We start from the raw sequence: 18,584 nt of genomic DNA, 5'->3' as shown, positions 1-18,584 counted from the left end.
GAGACAGAACCCCAAGCAGGCTCCGCGCTGTCAGCCCAGAGCCTGACGCAGAGCTCGAACCACAAACCACGAGACGGTGACCTGAGCCAAAACCAAGAGTCGGATGGTCAACCGACTGAGCCACCCAGGTTCCCCGTACTGAGCATTTTTAAGGTAACTTAGCAAGGTGGAGGGCTTTTCTGACGGGAGTCCTCTCACTCCACATTTAAACTGTTGGGATCATTCAAACACCTGTCACGGTAACTTCTTACGTGAGGAGGAGGAGACCAGGCATGTTGAGGGACAAACGGTCTATGGCAGGACAGAGCTGGGAGATGCCAGTCCAGGCTCCCTCCTGCCGTGTCTGTCACGCTGCGCCTCAGCTGGCCGCGGTCAGCCATCTGGGTCCTCCAGGCGGGCCCGCTGCCCTGGGCTGTTGGGTGCCCGGGGTCCCGGCTCTGCAGCACACTAGAGAAGTGGTGATTTCAAAGCTCCCGTCTCCCGAGGTGGTCTGAGCCATGTTGAAGACCAGCGTGAACAGCAGGAAAATCTTCCACAGTCAGACGATGGTGGAGCGTCCACGAGTGCCAGCCAGGGGGTTCTGGGAGCCGGGACACGGCAGGAGCCCGCGGGGTCCTTGCGGCCACGGCCCCTGCGTTTCCAGTGACTTGAAACCAGCTTCTCTTTAGTCAGCCAAACCTATCTCTGTCTGTCGGCGCGAGACAGAGGCAGCGAGTTCCCTCCCCACACGCCGGCCCTTGGGATACTTGACGACTTGCCCCTCTCCCGGATGAACATTTCCAGTCCCTCCTCCGGCTCCTCAGGCGAATGAGTTGCAAACGTACCTGTCGTCATTGTGCCCAAGGAATGCAGAAAACACGGAAGCATACTCAGAGGCCCAAGGAGAGGAAAGTAAAGGCCTGCAACCTACCGGGTCTGGCCTGTTCTCTCTGTCCGTTTGCTGTTCAGATTTATTGGTCTTTCTCTGTTTTGTAACGGGCTGCTGTTTTCACACTGAGTAGTCACTTCATCAGATATTTACTTATAAACCTGTGAAGTCTTACCTTAAATGCTGTGTCTTAGATCCTTTACACCATAACGCGATCACTTGCACGCCCTTTTATCAGATAGTAGGTTGTTTCTAACAGGAAAGACAGCGCTGCCCTTAGCTGCTTTGTGGCTGCCTCTTTGTACAAATCTAGATTTCTTTCTTTCTTTCTTTTTGAGAGAGAGAGAGAGAAAGAGAGGGCGCGAGTGAGTGAGGGGCAGAGAGAAAGCATCCCAGGAGAGGCGGGGGTGGGGGGAGAGAGAGAGAAGGGGGGGCTTAACCCAAAGCAGGCATGACCTGAGCCGAAGTCAGATGCTTAGCCACCGAGCCACCCAGGCGTTCCTATATTTCTTTCTTTAAAATCCCCAAAGCGGGGGCGCCTGGGTGGCTTGGTCGGTTGAGCGTCCGACTTCGGCTCAGGTCATGATCTCCCGGTCCGTGAGTTCGAGCCCCGCGTCGGGCTCTGTGCTGACCGCTCAGAGCCTGGAGCCTGTTTCGGATTCTGTGTCTCCCTCTCTCTCTGCCCCTCCCCTGTTCATGCTCTGTCTCTCTCTGTCTCAAAAATAAATAAACGTTAGGGGCGCCTGGGTGGCACAGTCGGTTAAGCGTCCGACTTCAGCCAGGTCACGATCTCGCGGTCCGTGAGTTCGAGCCCCGCGTCGGGCTCTGGGCTGATGGCTCAGAGCCTGGAGCCTGTTTCCGATTCTGTGTCTCCCTCTCTCTCTGCCCCTCCCCCGTTCATGCTCTGTCTCTCTCTGTCCCAAAAATAAATAAACGTTGAAAAAATAAAAATAAAAATAAAAAATTAAAAAAAAAATGACTTTTAAAATCCCCAAAGCGGAATTGACTGGAAGAAAGCGTTTATACTTCTCTGAGGTTTCGGATTATGTCTTTCTGCTTGTCCTTCCAAGGGTGCCGTGGATGGCCTAGACACGAAGCCCGACCCGTGTTGGTCACCTTGTCCTAGAAGCGCTTCCGACCACCGCCGCCCCTCTGAGTGTGGTGCCGGAACCGAGTGCCATCCTGCAGGGGTGGCCCTGCCAGGGCCCCTTTTCTCTCTCTCATGGTTTTCTCGGCGCACAAAGCCGCTGAAGTTGGAGGGCGCGGTCCTGGAGCCTCTGTCCAAGTCCGCCGTGGCCCTGACGCTCACTGAGTGTTGATTTCGCCCTGCTCTTTGATTTCCCCAGATGTCTATAACCTGTGCTCTCTCCCTCTGTTTAGACCTGGGGCCAGGCGCTCTTAAGGTGCCTAAAGAGGCTGACGAAGGAGGCAGGGCCGCCTCGGGGAGCGCGAGGAAAGGAAAGCGGCAGCACGCTTCCCCTCAGAACCCGCTTCTGGACTGCAGCCTCTGCGGGAAGGTGTTCAGCAGCGCCAGCTCCCTTAGCAAGCACTACCTGACGCACAGCCAGGAGAGGAAACACGTCTGCAAAATCTGCGGCAAGGCCTTTAAGCGCCAGGACCACCTGTATGTGGGAGTGTGGTCGGGGGGGCTGGGGGCGGGGGCAGCGGGCGGGCTCCCGGGTGGCCTTCACACCTGCCCTGGGTCTGGGTCGGCTTCCCCTCCTGCTGCCCGGATAGATGTCTGCGACCTGCACAGGGACACAGGGGCGCGCCTCCCCTTCTCACACGGGGCCAGCTCCGCCCAGGACGGGTGGCTCCTCCCCGCCCCCAGGGTCACACCAGTGAGGCAATCGCTGCCACAGTTTGCAGACGGGACCCTCGTGGTTTCCAGACCTGTAACGGCTCGCTCCCGAGGCAATTTTGTCACGTAGGAAATTGGGCTCACTTTTATAGAGAAATGTTGGGAGTCCCTCGTGGGCATCCGAGGAGAACAGATCCGTGTCTCATGAGGAGCGTGCATTAGAATGACGGGGGAGTGAGAGATTCTGAAATGCCTGTTTCCAGAATATGGCAGGGGAGCATTAATGCTTTTTTTAAACTCCTTTTTTTTTTTAAATAATTTTTTTTTCAACGTTTATTTATTTTTGGGACAGAGAGAGACAGAGCATGAACAGGGGAGGGGCAGAGAGAGAGGGAGACACAGAATCGGAAACAGGCTCCAGGCTCTGAGCCATCAGCCCAGAGCCCGACGCGGGGCTCGAACTCACGGACCGCGAGATCGTGACCTGGCTGAAGTCGGACGCTTAACCGACTGCGCCACCCAGGCGCCCCTAAACTCCTTTTTTAAAAAAAACAAACTCCTGATTAAAAAATAATAATAAAGCCCATTGTAAGACTTAGCCAGAATTCCCTTTGTTCTTAATATCTTGGAAGTGATGAGCTTTTCTTGCTAGTGAGGCAGGAAAGAGAGACTTTTTTTCTTTTTTTTTTTTTTAATTTTTATTTATTTTTGAGAGAGAGTGAGACGGAGCACAAGAGAGGGAGGGGCAGAGAGAGAGAGGGAGACACGGAATCCGAAGCAGGCTCCAGGCTCTGAGCTGTCAGCACAGAGCCCGACGCGGGGCTTGAACCCAGAACCGTGAGATCGTGACCTGAGCCGAAGTCGGACGCTCAACTGACTGAGCCCCCCAGGTGCCCCTGACAGACTTTTTTTTTTTTCAAACAGAGAGACTTGCCAGTGGGTGATGACAAGCCCTTGCATTTGTATTGATGCTCCTTACCTACAGTTGGGGCTAGAAATTGGGTCTCCTGATTCCTCCTATGCAGCTTCCCTGGGCGGGAGGCCAAGGGTCAGCACTTGGCGAAGGGCGGTATCATTGACCGGAGATACCCCATGTACCACGTGGATCAGACTGTCCAGGGTCGGGCTGTTGGGAGCCTGGAGCGGGATTCCCCCCCTGGTTTATGCTTACGATACATCAGTGTGGTTAGAAGCGTGCCATAAATGCAGCACATGCTTGTATTTATTTATACTTGTGGAAAGTACAGGAGGCACATGTGGCTGCTTTCTAGCAACTTTTTACTGACGGGACGTCTGTCATTTTGTTTGTTCGTTTGTTCGCTGGGGGTGGCTTCCAGGGAGCTGTCTCCCTAGAGGACTGTCACGGTCAGGCAAAGACCCTGGCTGGACTTCTGGGGGAAGGGTCACCCCCAGTTTAGCACCTCCTCGAGCGTATCCTGCAGACCTTCGGTCCTCAGGGATGCTCAGAGGGGCCGTGCGAGTAAGTGACTCTGTGGGCAGATGGCTTGGAGGGACACGGGAGGGTAAGAAGCGGTCTGCGTACTGCGCGGCTTTTAAATTTGCTGCTCCGAACCTCCAAGGAGCAAATCGTGGTTTTTCAAAACTTCCTTGCCAGCTGAGCCCGTGTCCTCCGGGAGCCGCCCTGGAGGACTGCTGTCCCTTGGGAACTCACTTTGGGGAACTCCAGTCTGACTTTCATTGATTTGGTTTTTTTCCCTCTCAGAGAAGGGGTTTGTTCACAGGTGAGGGAGGGGAGCACCCCTTCCGTCGCTTCGCCCGGAAGGGTGGCCGCCTGGGGCCTCCCTCCCGGGCGCCGAGCGTGGGTTCCCGTGCACCCTTGCCTCCCCCCCCCCCCGGGACACACTCGGGGTCCCGTGGTGAAGGGCAGCCAGGGCGCCCGCTGACCCGCGTCTCCGTGTGACTCCAGGACCGGGCACATGCTCACCCACCAGAAGACCAAGCCGTTCGTGTGCATCGAGCAGGGCTGCAGCAAGAGCTACTGTGACTACCGCTCGCTGCGGCGCCACTACGAGGTCCAGCACGGCCTGTGCATCCTGAAGGAGGCCCCCCCGGAGGAGGAAGCCTGCGGGGACTCCCCTCACGCCTGCGAGGCCGCCGGCTGGCCGGCCCCCGGGGGCTCACGAGCCCCCGGACCCCCCGAAGCCCTGTCCCCCGGCTCCCTCCTGCCCAACCGGGACCTCCTGCGCTGCATTGTGAGCAGCATCGTCCACCGGAAGGTCCCCTCTCCCGGCCCGGCGGGGCCTCCAGACGGCGGGGAGGAGAGGACCGCGGCCCGTCCCCGCGCGCCCTCCTCCGGGCCCTCCTCGTGCACCCCCGCCGGCATGCCGGGGGCCCCCGGAAACCTGGGCACCGAGGTTCCCGAGGAGCCTCGTCCCCCACGGAAGGAGCCTGCCGCCGCCATGTTCACGGCCATCCACCGGAGAGCGGTGGAGAACGGGGGCACTGACCCGGCCGGGCCAGAGCCGCCTCTGCTCCAGCGCCCGCCCGCCCTGGAGGGCTGGCCCGAGGGCGGCCCGCGGCCGGCCCGCCTGCCTCTGTTCCGAGGCCAGACGGTCCCCGCCGGCTCCCAGCCGTCGAGCCACAACTTCCAGTGGCTGCGGAACCTGCCCGGCTGCCCCAAGAGCAAAGGGAACAACGTGTTTGTCGTCCACAAGCCCCCTTCGGTGCCGTCGCGGGAGGGCTGCGAGTCTGGCCCTGGGCCCAGCAGCACCTCCCCCGTGGGGGAGCCCTCGCCTGGCGTGGGCACCGGTCGGGAGGACGCGTCGTCGCCCTACCCTGCCACGTTCCTGAAGGCTCCCGGGGAGGCCTCGGGCGACCCCAGATATGCTGGCGGGGAAGACGACTCCTGGGGTTCCAAGAAAAGCAAGTTTGACTGTGACTCCTTCCTGTGGCAGAACCCCGGGGAGCCCGGCCTCCAGGAGGCCCAAAAGCCCAGCGGCCTCCCGTCGGATGCCACGCCGCTCTTCCGGCAGCTCTTCCTCAAGTCCCAGGAGTCCCTGGTGAGCCACGAGCAGATGCAGGTGTTCCAGATGATTGCCAAGTCCCAGCGGATCTTCTCACAGCTCCCCGGGCCCGAGGGCAAGCAGGCCGCCCTGAAGCCGCTGCCGGGGCCCTGGCCGCAGCAGTCCCCGCCGCCGGCAGCCCCTGTTGACTCTCTGCACGCTGGCCCCGGAAACCCGGAGCCGGAGGGGTCCCCAGCCCGCAGGAGGAAAGCCACGCCTGCGTTCCCCAGAGAGGCCTCCCCAGGCGGCACCAGGCGGGAGGCGAAGGGAGGTCTGAAAACCGCCGCTGCTCCGCCGTCCCTCCCAGCGTCGTCACTGGACCCTCCCAGGAACCCAGACATCTCCTCTCTGGCCAAGCAGCTGAGATCCACGAAAGGGACCTTGGACCTGGGGGACATCATCTCCCCGGGGGGCCCACGGCAGACCCAGTCAGGTGGGGATGAGCCCCTCGGAGCCCCGCTCCCAGGGAAGCAGGCCCAGGCGGAGAATGGCGCGGCTCTGGGGGCCGCGAAAGGTGAAAAGAGCCAGGCCTGCGCCCGGGGCGGGGGCTACAGGCTCTTCTCGGGCAACCCCAGGTCCCAGCGCTTCTCCGGCTTCCGGAAGGAGAAGCTGAAAATGGATATGTGCTGTGCGGCTTCCCCGAGCCAGGTAGCCATGGCCTCCTTCTCGTCAGCCGGACCTCTGGCAGACCCCCCCCAGGACTCGAAGTCCAAGCTGACAATTTTCAACAGAATCCAGGTACCTGGGCCCTCCCTCACGGGGCGTGACCATGCTTGAGACGAGAGTCTCGTTGGTTCCTTGTTTCTGCGTCTACTGGTTGGCCAGCCATTGTGTTTAGTCTCAGGGAGCCCTCAGCCGCAGTTGCGCAGAGGCGGAAATGAAGGTGTGGAGAGACTGTGGGTCCTCCTGTCAACCCCCACCCCCGTTCAGTCTTCAGGGTTGTCCGAGATGCTTTCTTTCCTAGGCTTTCTCTCCTGGCTCCCTTTCTGCCTTTCACTTCCTTTTGGATTTGCCTCCTTAAATTGTTCAGAGGATGTAAAGGTAGAGTTCCCACCCCCATCAGTATTTCTGCGCCTAATGCCGGGTCTTCCCTGGTGGGAGTCACGGTCCCCACGCCGACCAGCACCTGCAGAGCAGACAGTCCTTGCAGGTGGCACCCACCAGGTCTGGGTGTGGAGAGGCCGGGAAAGCAGGAGAAGGCAGAGAGAGGGGGAGAGAGAGAATCCCATGCAGGCTCCGCACCATCAGCACAGAGCCCGACGCGGGGCTCGAACTCATGAACCCGTGAGGTCATGACCTGGGCCAAAATCAAGGGACAGATGCTCAACAGACTGAGCCGCCCAGGCGCTCCCAATTCACCATTTTAAAATACACCTTCCAGTAGTTTTCAGTATATTCTCCAGGTTGTGCGTCCGTTACCACTCTTTGCCAGAACCCTTTCATCATCCCCAAATCCCCCACACTCTCAGTCGTCACCCCCAATCTCCATCCCTCACGGCCCCTGGCAGGTATGAATCTGCCTTGTGTCTCTCTGGATTTGCCCGTTCTGGACATCTCGTACACTACGTGGCCTTCTGTGTCTGACTTCCTACGCTCAGTACGAGGTTTCAAGGTTCTTGGGTGTTACGGCGCATCCGTATTCCTTTTTATGGCCGAATAATGCTCCACTGAACGGATGTGTCACGTTGTGTTTATCCGTTCAGCAGCTGAGGGGCCTTCGGGTTGTTTCCGCTTCCTGGCCACTGTGAATAGTGCCGCCGTGAGCATTTGTGTGCAAGTTTCTGGGTGAACGTAGGTTTTCGCTGCCCTTGGGAGATACGTCGGTCCGCTTGGAATTTCTGGGTCAAGTGCTAACTCTGTGTCTAACCATCTGAGGAGCTGCCAGACTTTTCCCAAGCAGCCGCGCCATTCAGCCTCCCCACCCACGACGTCCCCACGTCCTCACCAACACTTTGCTGTCGTTTGTTGTTGTTTTTAATCGTGGCCGTGCTAGCGGGCGTGAAGTGGTCTCTTATCACGCTTTGGTGCGCACCTCCCTGTGGCCGACGATGCTGCGCACCTTTTCACGTGCTTGTTGGCCATTTGTAAATCCCCTTTGGTGAAGGGTCTTTCAGCCCCTTTATCCGTTTTTAAATTGGGCCATTCGCCTTTTCGTCCTCGGGCTGTACAAGAGTTCCTCGTGCATTATGAGTACGGGTCTCTTGTCAGGTACGTGACCTGCAGCGATACTTCTGCCATCCTCCGGGTGGTTTTTTCTCTGTCTTGATGGTCCTGTGAAGCACGGGCGTTCTAAGTTTTGATGAAGTCTGATGTGTCGATGGCTGGCTTTCGTTTTGGTGTCCCCCAAGACGTGTGCCTCCTCCACTGTCTCAAAGAATCACACCTATGCTTTCCTTTAGAAAAAAGAAAAGATTTTAGCGTTAAGTAATCTCTACACCCCGTGTGGGGCCCGAACCCACAACCCCAAGATCAGGAGCCACACGCTCCACTGACCGAGCCAGCCAGGCGCCCCACCGCCCCCCGCCACCCATGCTTTCTTCTAAGAGTCTTACCGCTGTCCCGTCTCCATGCCTCCTTCCTGCTATGGTGGCTCAGATGTGTTTTCCTCTTCAGGGTGGAAATATCTACCGGCTCCCCCATCCGATGAAGGAGGAGAACGTGGCAGATGGATGGTAAGCTCAGAAGCCACTCCTCCGCCGTGCCTGGGGGGCGCTCAGCCCCTCAGATTCCTCTGGTGGCCTTTGTGTGCTGGCCCCGGGTCACCCAGTTCTGGAAGCGTCAGTCCCGAAGAGGTACACACCCGGCCGTGAGGCGCTGCGGTGTGGTGTCCTCTCTCCAGTTCTTAGGGTTCATCGAGAGTTGTACCAGTGGATCAGATTTAAAACCAAAAAAAAAAAAGAAAAACATTAATGATGGGGACGGAGCCCCGTTCTCGCGTTCTTCCGTCCTGCCGTGTTTCCCCACAGTAGCCAGCAAAACGGGGGCCCTGCAGACTGGGCAGAGCCAAGGAGCACTTACGTCTGCAAGAACTGCAGCCAGATGTTTTATACAGAGAAGGGGCTGAGCAGCCGCATGTGTTTCCGCAGCGACCAGTGGCCGTCACCTCGAGGGCAGCAGGAGCAGCAGGTGAAGGGCACGCACCGTGCCTTCGGGGTTTCGGGCGGGCGCTCCGTCGTGGGCGACTGGATGGCATCTACTCCGGGATGGAGATGCACCCGAGTGGAGTCTGGGCACAGGGGGAGGGCAGGAGCCGGGCCGAGCTGCCCGTTCACTCCTGCCGACCGTTCGTCTTAAAGAGCCATCTATTGTCCGCATCCAGGAGTTTGGCGCGGAGTTTTGCCCACCACTGAGACAGGTGCCGAGGCCGGAGAGCGACGGGCAGAGTCCCCCAGGAGCCAAGAAGTCCCCGGACAGCCCCGCCGCGGCCCCTTTGGCGGTCCCCGCGTCGCTGCCCGCAGCTCCAGTGAACCGACCCGCCGGGAGCACCGCCAAGGTGGGTGCCGGTCAGTCCGCCCGCTTCCTTCCCGCTGCTTCCCTCCCCCCTTGCTGGCGGGGGCCGCGGGGAAAGCCCGAACCAAACGTCAAGAGAAACCTGGGTCGAGGAGAGCTCGCTTTGCACGGTCGTTCGGCCGTGCACATCCCCCGAGCCTCCTCTGTGCCAGCCCGCGCTGGCACGGCTGCAGACTGTGGTGACCAGGACGGGCTCCCAGCCTGGCGAAGGAGCAGGGCTGTCCCCGGACAGTGACGACCCGCAGTGGGCTGGGCTGGGGGGGGGGTGGGGAGCAAAGGGAGCTGAGGGCGTCTTGAGGGGGCAGCAGAGACTCCTGCTGAGGAGGTCAGGGGGTGTTGGAGCTGAGCTCCGGCGGGGAGGGGGCAGAAGACTGGCAGAGGGGAGGGGAGAGTGTGGAAGGTGGGAGAGAGCATCGCAAGTCCGGGTGACCCGTCTCTTCAGCCTGACCTGGAGGACCCACTGGAGAAGTCCCTGCCGGGCTCAGGGACGAGGTGCGTGGATGCCACTGCTCATCCCCCGGGAGCTGTTGCCACTGCCATTTTGTCACTTTGTCATGCCGTTGCACTGTCTCCGCCCCCCCCCCCCCAGGCCCCCACTGTAAGAGCCAGGCATTGGAACAACTGGAGCTGGCCTCACCTGGTTCCAAATTCCTCTGAGTCAGGGCCTCTCCTTGAGGGCTCCAGGCTCGGTTAGGATCTGGGCCCTGGCTCGGGCGTGGTGGCCCTGCTCGCCTCCCTTTTCTGGGGGCTCGGGGTCACGGGTCATACTCCCCTCTGGCTCCGGGGTCCGTATTCTCGTCCCATCTCCCGCGCTCCCGAAGACGGAGCTGTGCAGCAGGTGGCCTCGCGTGAGCCCCTGTGATTGTGAGCTCTCCTCTTCCCCAGGGACAAGAGAAAGACGGGGAAGACAGAGACAGCAAGGAGAGCAGCCAACACAGGAAGCGGAAGAAGCGCCCCCAGCCCAAGGCCTTGTTCGTGCCTCCTCCACCCTCGTCGCCGTCGCCCGGAGAGCCGGGCCTGGGAGGATGCCACCAGAGCTGCCTGCGGTCTCCGGTGTTCCTGGTGGACCGCCTCCTGAAGGGACTATTCCAGTGCTCTCCGTATACGCCGCCCCCAATGCTCAGCCCCATCCGGGAGGGCTCTGGGCTCTATTTCAACACCCTCTGCTCCACCTCTGCTCACGCCGGGCCCGACAAACTCATCAGCAGCATGCTTGGTGAGTGAGGCTGGGCGCCGTGATCTCTGCTCAGCGCGCGGCGGGCCTGCTGCGGGCCAGACCCTCTTCTCTTGTCGCATTTCGCCCAGAGATTCTCTCCGGCCTGTGGCCGTGTCTGGTCTGCGAGTCCCATTGCTGTCCGGAAGCGTCCCGGGACCATCTGGGACCAGCAGCCTTCTAGGTGCTTAGAATTTTACAGCCAGAAAGAAAATAGAGAGTCCATTTAGCCTGACCACCATTCTGCCTGCCCTTTGAGTGATTTTTGACAGTTTTACTAAGATCTAATTCGCGTACCATATGAATGACCCATTTAGAGTATATGGTCTTTTTTAGTTTATTCACAGGGTTGTGTGCCCATCACATGATCTAATTTTAGAGCGTTTTTTAACACCCCCAGAAGCACCGTATCCATGCAGTCACCCCCCGCCCCCGATAGCCCCCACCTCCCCAGCCCTGAGCAACCGCTAACCTACTTTTTCTCTCTACGGATCTGCCCGGTCCGGATATTTTGTGTAATTGGAATCATACAGTAGGTGACATTATGTGTCTAGTTCATTCACTTGGCATCCATGTGCATCCATGTTATCATACGTATCAGTGCTTCATCCCTTTTTATGGCCAAATAATCCCATTGTCTGGACACACTCCATTTTATTTACCCATTCGTCAGTTGACGGGCACTTGGGTTGTTTCTGTCTTTTGGCTTCTGTGAATAACGTTGCTCATGAACATTCATGTACAGGTTATTGTTGGACCTGTGTTTTCATCTCTCTTGGGTGTATGCCTAGGAATGCAGTTGTGGGTCATAGAGTTAGCTCTATGTGTAACCATTTAAGGAGCTACTGGACTGTTTTCCAAAATGACAGAACCATTTTAAATTTCCGCCAGCATTGTATGAAAGTTCCGGTTTCTCCACATCCTTGTCAACCCTTGCAACCTTTTTTTTCTTACGTAACCATCCTAGTGTGTGTGTAAAGTGGTTTTGATCTGCATTTCCCTGATGGCCAATGAGACTGAGCATCTTTCCATGTGCTTACTGTCCATTTGTAATCTTTTCAGATCCTTTGCCCAGTTTTTGAATTGCGTTGTTATCTTTTTATTACTGACTCGTAAAAGTTTCTTCTGTATTCTGGAATTAACCCCTTTATCAGATATACAGTTTGCAAATTCTCTCCTATTGTGTGCCGTCTTTTTATTTGTGGTCTTGTTTGCAGTACTAAAGTTTTAAATTTTGATGAAGTCCAATTTGTTCTTTGTCCCTTGTGCTTTTGATGTTGTAGCTAAGGTTTTGCCTAACCAAAGGTCACAAAGATTTACTTCTGTGTTTTCTTGTGAGTTTTATTATTTTAAGTCTTAAATTTGTTTGTGACCCATTTTAAGTTAACTTTTATATACCGTATAAGGTGGAAGTCCAAATTCATTCTTTTGCATTTGGGTATCACTTGTTCTAACACCATTTGTTGAAAAGACTATTCTTTTCCTGTTGAATTAGCATGGCACCCTGTGGAAAACCAATTGGCCATAAATGTTTTGAGATTTTTCTTCTTTTTTAATACAGACATTTATAGCTATAAACTTCTCTCAGAGCACTGTTGTAGGTACATTTCATAAGTTTTAGTATGTTTTATTCTGATTTTCATGTATCTCAAAAAGTATTTTCTAGTTTCTCTTTTATTAATTTTTTTTGATAACACTGATTAAGGCGTGCATTGGTTAATTTCCACATATTTGTGAATTTTCCAAATTGCCTGTTTTAAACTGATTTTGAATTTAATTCTGTTGTGATCAGACAACATATTTTGTATTCAGTGCTTTTAAGTTTTTTGAAGCGTTTTTATGGGCTGGAATGTGTTCTCCCCTGGAGAATGTTCCATGTGTACTTAAGAAGAGTATATTCTCTTGATGGCGGGTGGAATGCATTGTAGATGTCTGCAATGTGTAGTTACTCTAAGTATTCTACTTCCTGTTATCTGTTGCCCAGTTGTCCTATCCATTATTGAAAGCATTGAAATCTCCAAGTATTATTTTTTAATTGTCTGTTTTATCCTTCAATTCTGTCGATTGTTGCTTTCTGTGTTTATGGACTCTGTTTTTAGGTGCATTTATGTTTATATAATTGCCGTATTTTCCTGATGGCTTGAACTTTTATTATGATATCATTTACCATCGTTGTGATAATGTTATCATTATCTCTAGTAATATTTTTTCTTTTAAAGTCTAATTTGCCTGACATTAGTGTAGCCATTCCATCTCTTTTATGGTTGTTGTTTGCTTGGTATATTCCTTCCTGTTCTTTTACTTTCAGCCTGTTTGTGTCTTTGAAAATAAAGCGTGTCTCCTACAGACAGCATTGGTTGGATGATGTATTTTTTTTAATCCAGTCTGACAAACTACCTTTTGTTTGGTTTGTTTAAGCATTCTCATTTAATGTTATATTGATACGGTTGGATTTGCATATGCCATTTTGCTTTTTATTTTCTATTTGGCTCATGTCATTTTCTTCTTCTGTTCCTTATCTGCTTTCTTTTGTACTAAATGAATATTTTCTTGTATAACCTGTCAATTCCTTTAATTAATTTTTCACTTTTTCTTAGTCATTTTTTAGGAGTTGCTCTAGGATTTAAAACATACATCTTAATCTGTCAGAGTGTGTTTAGTTGTGTATTAATTTATTAGTATATTAATAAAATATAGAAACATTGCTATCTAGTTCCGTTCCTTTTAACCTTTTGCTATTGTTGTTTTGTGTATACATATATACATATATATGTGTATGTATATATATATTTTTTTTTTTTGCATGTATGTATTATATGTATCTATCTATATATTAGAAACCCAGAAATAGGGGTGCCTGGGTGGCTCAGTCGGTTAAGTGTCCGACTTGGTTTCATCTCAGGTCATGATCTCATGGTTCATGAATTCAAGCCCCACATTGGGTTCTGCACTGGTGGCATGGAGCCTGCTGGGGATTCTCTCTCTCTCTCTCTCTCTCTCTCTCTCTCTCTCTCTCTCTCTCTCTTTCTCTCTCTCTCTTTCTCTTTCTCTGTCCCTCCCTCACTCATGCTCACATGCTCTCTCAAAATAAACATTAGGAAAAAAGAAACCCAGAAATATATTTTCATCGTTATCACTTTATATAATTTTGTTACGTGAAAAAAGATAATAGAGGAAAACAGGCATTATTTATAGAGTTTGTTATATCAACCTTCTTATTTACAAATAACTTCATTTATTCCTGTGGATTCAGGTTACCATCTGGGTATTATTTCTTTTTTCCAATGCAACTCCTTTGTCCTATTATTGTCACATATAGTGCATTTTTCTATACTATAGGCCCACAATACATATTGTTTTATGTCATTGCTTTTTAAGTCAATTAAGAGAAGAAATATGTGATTATACTTTTATAATTACCATATTATTACCTTTATCAGCACCCTTTGTTTTTTTGTTGCGATTGACATTACTATCTGGTGTCATTTGCTTTCAGTCTAAAGAACTTTCTTTGGTGTTTATTATCGTTGTGGAGATATAATTTACATACGGTTTATCCCTTTAAAGCATGTAATGCAGTGAGGTTTTTTTATTTAATTTTATTTTTTTTAATTTACATCCAAATTAGTTAGCATATAGGGCAACAATGATTTCAGGAGTAGATTCCTTAGTGCCCCTTCCCCATTTAGCCCCTCCCCCCTCCCACACCCCCTCCAGTAACCCTCTGTTTGTTCTCCATATGTATGAGTCTCTTCTGTTTTGTCCCCCTCCCTGTTTTTATATTATCTTTGCTTCCCTTCCCTTAAGTTCATCTGTTTTGTCTCTTAAAGTCCTCATATGAGTGAGGTCATATGATATTTGTCTTTCTCTGACCGACTAATCTCGCATAGCATAATACCCTCCAGTTCCATCCACGTAGCTGCAAATGGCAAGATTTCATTCTTTCTGATTGCCAAGTAATACTCCACTGTATATATAGACCACATCTTCTTTATCCGTTCATCCATCGACGGACGTTTGGGCTCTTTCCAGACTTTGGCTATTGTGGATAGTGCTGCTATAAACATGGGGCTGCATGTGTCCCTTCGAAACAGCACCCCTGTATCCCATGGATAAATGCCTAGTAGTGCAACGGCTGGGTCGTAAGGTAGATCTATTTTTAATTTTTTGAGGAACCTCCGTACTGTTTTCCAGAGTGGCTGCACCAATTTGCCTTCCCAGCAGTGGTTTTAGTTCTGTTCACAGAACTGCATCCATTACTACCATCAACTTTCAGGCATTGTCATCACCCACGAAAGAAGCCCCACACTCATTAGCAGCCACTCCTGTCCCTGCCCCCCAACCCCAGGTATACCCCCCCCTCCCCAGGTAACTGCTAGTATAATCGGGACATGACACATATGTGGAATCCTATCATATGTGGTCTTTCGTGACCACCTCCTTTCCCTTAGCGTGATGTTTTCAGGCTTCGGCTCGGTTGCAGTTTATGTCAGTATTCTGTTCCTTTTTATGACTGAGTGATATTCCACCTTTACCGTTTCTCGTAAGACAGGTCTCGCAACAAATCTTCACAATTTTTAGTTGTCTGAGAGTCACTTTTTTTCACCTTTATTTTTGAAAAGGAGCTTGCTGGATGTGATTCTTGGTTGATAGTTTTTTTACTTCCAGCAGTTTGGGTATGTTATCCCACTGCCTCCTGACTGCCATTGTTTCTGACGAGAAGTCTGCCGTTACTCTGACTGGGGTGTTCTTGCACGGAATAAGTTGGTTTCCTCTTTGTCCTTTCAAGATCTCTTTATCTTTGGCTTTCAACATTTTGCCGAAGATGTGTCTGGATGTACATCTCTTTGTGTTTATTCTATTTAGAGTTTGTAGTTTCTTGGATTTCTAGATCTTTTTTCTTTCCTTTCCTTTCCTTTCCTTTCTTTTCCTTTCCTTATTACCAAATGTGGGAAGTTTTCAGCTGTTGCATCAAAGCCATGATTCGTATTTTTCTGCCCCTCCTCCTCTTTTTCTGGTACTCTCATTACGAGTATTTTGCTGCGTTTAATGATGTCCCACATTTCTCTGAGGCTCACTCCATTTTCCTCCATTCTTTTTTTCTCTCTGTTCTTCAGATTACATAATTTCCATTGGCCTTGCAGTTTGCTGATCATTTCTTCTGCCAGCGCACATCTACCGTTGACCTCATTTTGGTTATTGTATTTTTTTATTTTTTAAATATTTTTTTGAGAGAGTGCGAGTGGGGGAGGGGCAGAGAGAGGGGGACAGAGGATCTGAAGTGGGCTCTGTGCTGACAGGCTAACAGCCGTGAGCCGGATATGGGGCTCGAATTCATGAACTGCGAGATCATGACCTGAGCACAAGTCGGACCCTCGACCGACTGAGCCACCCAGGTGCCCCTACCGTACTTTTTTAACCCCAGGACTTCCATTTGGTCCTTTCTTATATATTCTGTCTCTTAATGGTATCCTGTCTTTGTTAGAAATCTTTATCATACCTTCCTTTAGTTATTTAAGCGTGGGAACTGTGGGCAGAGGAAACCTGTCTCCTTGGCTGCACCTGCCTGGAGTAGGGCACTCTGGGCAGAGCCCCTGTTACACAGAGCTGGCGGGGGTGGGTGGGTAAGTGATGGGCGGATGCCACAGACTCTCGCTGTTCTTACCGATATTTAGTTGCTTTCTTGAATGGGTATTTTGTAAAATGCTGTATGCCTTTAGGACAGCTTCCAGGGACTTTCACTTACTGTTCTTTAAAATAATTTTTATCGGTGAATTTGTTGTTCTGCTGAGTCCCTTACTCTGCTTTTTGGAAGTCCAATGCCCCTTCATGCGATCTTTTTTAAAATCGTGTTTGGGGCGCCTGGGTGGCGCAGTCGGTTAAGCGTCCGACTTCAGCCAGGTCACGATCTCGCGGTCCGTGAGTTCGAGCCCCGCGTCGGGCTCTGGGCTGATGGCTCAGAGCCTGGAGCCTGTTTCCGATTCTGTGTCTCCCTCTATCTCTGCCCCTCGCCCATTCATGCTCTGTCTCTCTCTGTCCCAAAAATAAATAAACGTTGAAAAAATAAATAAAATAAAATAAAATAAAATAAATAAAAAAATAAAATAAAATTGTGTTTGATTGTGGGGGCACCTGGGTGGCTCAGTCAGTTAAGCGTCTGACTCTTGATCTCAACTCCGGGCTTAAACTTGGGGTCATGAGTTTGGGTCCCACGTTGGACTCCACGCTGGATGTGAAGCGTACTTTAAAAAAAACTGTGTTTTATTGTGATAAAAACAGTTAACAGGAGAGTAGCGTGAGAGACCTGGAGCTTATTCATCTGGCTTCACTGAGACCTAATGCTCACTGAGTTCTCAGTACCCACTTCCCAGGACCCCCAGCCCCTGACAACTACCATGCCGCTCCGATTATGTGCAAGTGACGATTTTAGGTACTTCTAGAAGCGGAGTCATGCAGTATTTCCTTCTCTGTGACTTGTTTCACTTGGCATAACGTCCGCAAGTCTCATCCGTGTCGTTGCATCTGAAAAGATCCTTAAAAACAAACCAAAACAGGTTGAACGGTATTCCGTTGTATGTAAATACCACATTTTCCCTACCCGCTCCTCTGTCGGTGGACATTACGTCGTTTCCACTGACGTGAGTAGTGTCGAGTAAACGTGGGAGTGTAGATATTCCTTTTGAGATGCTGATCTCAGCTCTTTTGGATAAATACCCAGAAGTGGGATTGCCGGATCATGTGGTAGTTCTATTTTTAATTTCGTGAGGAGCCACCTTACCACGCGATCTTGAAGAGCCTGCGCCCCCACCCCCCCCAGATCACTCGTGGTCCACCTTCTTGAGGCTTTTTGTTGTGTGTTTTCTAGATCAAGTGGATGGCTCTTTTGGCATCTGCATGGTAAAGGATGACGCCAAGATCAGCATTGAACCGTGAGTTGGAACAGACCTGGCACCGGAGGGTGGGTCCTTCCAAAGTGGGGGTACTTTTACCCTCCTTGTGAGCCAGTGTCTGTTTTTCCCAAGGAAAAGCATCATAGGGGATCCTGTCTAGCTCCAGAGTCTCCCTAAAAGAGAAGGGGTGCGTTTCTGTGGGTGGATGTGGGAAGTTCCCCCCAATATTCCTTCTGTCCAGATGTACCATAGCCGGGTCAGGGGGACAGAATGTCTAGGACCCTGGAGTTCTGGGTGGAATTGGTGATGGTCCAGCGCAAGACCCTTGAGTGTCTGTGGCACATGGCTAGATCAATATGGCCATGGATGTAGACGCGTGCCAGGTATCAGCATATACCTCCCCTATCCTAGACCCGAAGAGACACCGGAAGCCAGAGATATGGCAATAAGACAAATCAGAGAAAGGAAGGAAGTATCCCTGGAGAGGTTTCTGGGATGCCCGCACGTGTCTGTCAGGGACGTCGGGACACTCAACACACGCGACAGATGGCAGAGGGTTTCCCCAGGGCAGGGCTGTGGCCCGAGAGCAGGGCGCGCCGCGCGTCTCTGTTGCGTTTCCCGTCTTGGTCACGCGTGTACGCCTCGCGCGTCTGTGTGCGTGGCCTCATTTCAGACACATCAACATAGGAAGCCGGTTTCAGGCTGAGATCCCAGAGCTCCAGGAGAGGTCGCCGGCCGGAATGGATGAGCACGTAGCTTCTCTGGTCTGGAAGCCGTGGGGAGATGTGATGACCAACCCAGAAACGCAGGACAGAGGTGGCTGAGACTCTGCGGCCGAATTCCCAAGGGCCCTGCCCCCCCCCCACCCCCCGCCGTCTGAGGATTTCTCCCCCCCAGTTCTCACCTTGGCCAAGAAGCACGGGATCATGCTTGGCGCACTCTTGCTTCTCCTGCGCTGTCGTCTCCTGCACCCACCTCCCTTCTCACACGATTCGGGCCAGGCCGTTCAGAGCGAGTGCTCGTGCCTCCCTTCCCTCATCCCGCTTTCAAGGAGCCCCTCTCGGTGCCATCAGGGAAGTCTCCGCCCTGGCACTTGCTGACTCTGCGTGTCTCTTCTCTCTCACCCTCCGCTGGGACCGCTGGCTGGAAACAGTGACCGAGCTCTGCAACGTGGCCTGCTCCAGCGTGATGCCGGGAGGGGGCACCAATCTGGAGCTCGCCCTGCACTGCCTGCACGAAGCCCAGGGCAGCGTTCAGGTGAGGTGGAGGCAGGGGCAGG

The 18,584-nt window shown here is 52.5% G+C and overlaps 1 protein-coding gene across 3 annotated transcripts in view; it reads left to right on the top strand.

The window, feature by feature from the left end:
• Window positions 1–18,584, top strand: part of ZNF541 (zinc finger protein 541) — a 31,566-nt gene that overhangs the window by 2,861 nt on the left and 10,121 nt on the right. For 2 of the 3 annotated variants that reach the window (XM_086690237.1, XM_086690235.1), the window contains exons 2-10: window positions 2,249–2,492; window positions 4,597–6,430; window positions 8,306–8,364; window positions 8,659–8,818; window positions 9,012–9,185; window positions 10,088–10,418; window positions 17,281–17,344; window positions 17,979–18,121; window positions 18,459–18,562. In XM_086690237.1, the coding sequence (XP_086546363.1) occupies window positions 2,249–2,492; window positions 4,597–6,430; window positions 8,306–8,364; window positions 8,659–8,818; window positions 9,012–9,185; window positions 10,088–10,418; window positions 17,281–17,344; window positions 17,979–18,121; window positions 18,459–18,562 (3,113 nt within the window). The remainder of the gene's footprint in view (window positions 1–2,248; window positions 2,493–4,596; window positions 6,431–8,305; window positions 8,365–8,658; window positions 8,819–9,011; window positions 9,186–10,087; window positions 10,419–17,280; window positions 17,345–17,978; window positions 18,122–18,458; window positions 18,563–18,584) is intronic. The other variant, XM_086690236.1, reaches the window with a different exon arrangement.

Source organism: Puma concolor, chromosome E2 (assembly GCF_028749965.1).
Source record: "Puma concolor isolate L17-30 chromosome E2, mPumCon1.1.hap2, whole genome shotgun sequence".
NCBI lineage: Eukaryota > Metazoa > Chordata > Mammalia > Carnivora > Felidae > Puma > Puma concolor.
Note: the sequence above shows the minus strand (reverse complement) of the source record. Positions and strands in the feature narration are given on the sequence as shown.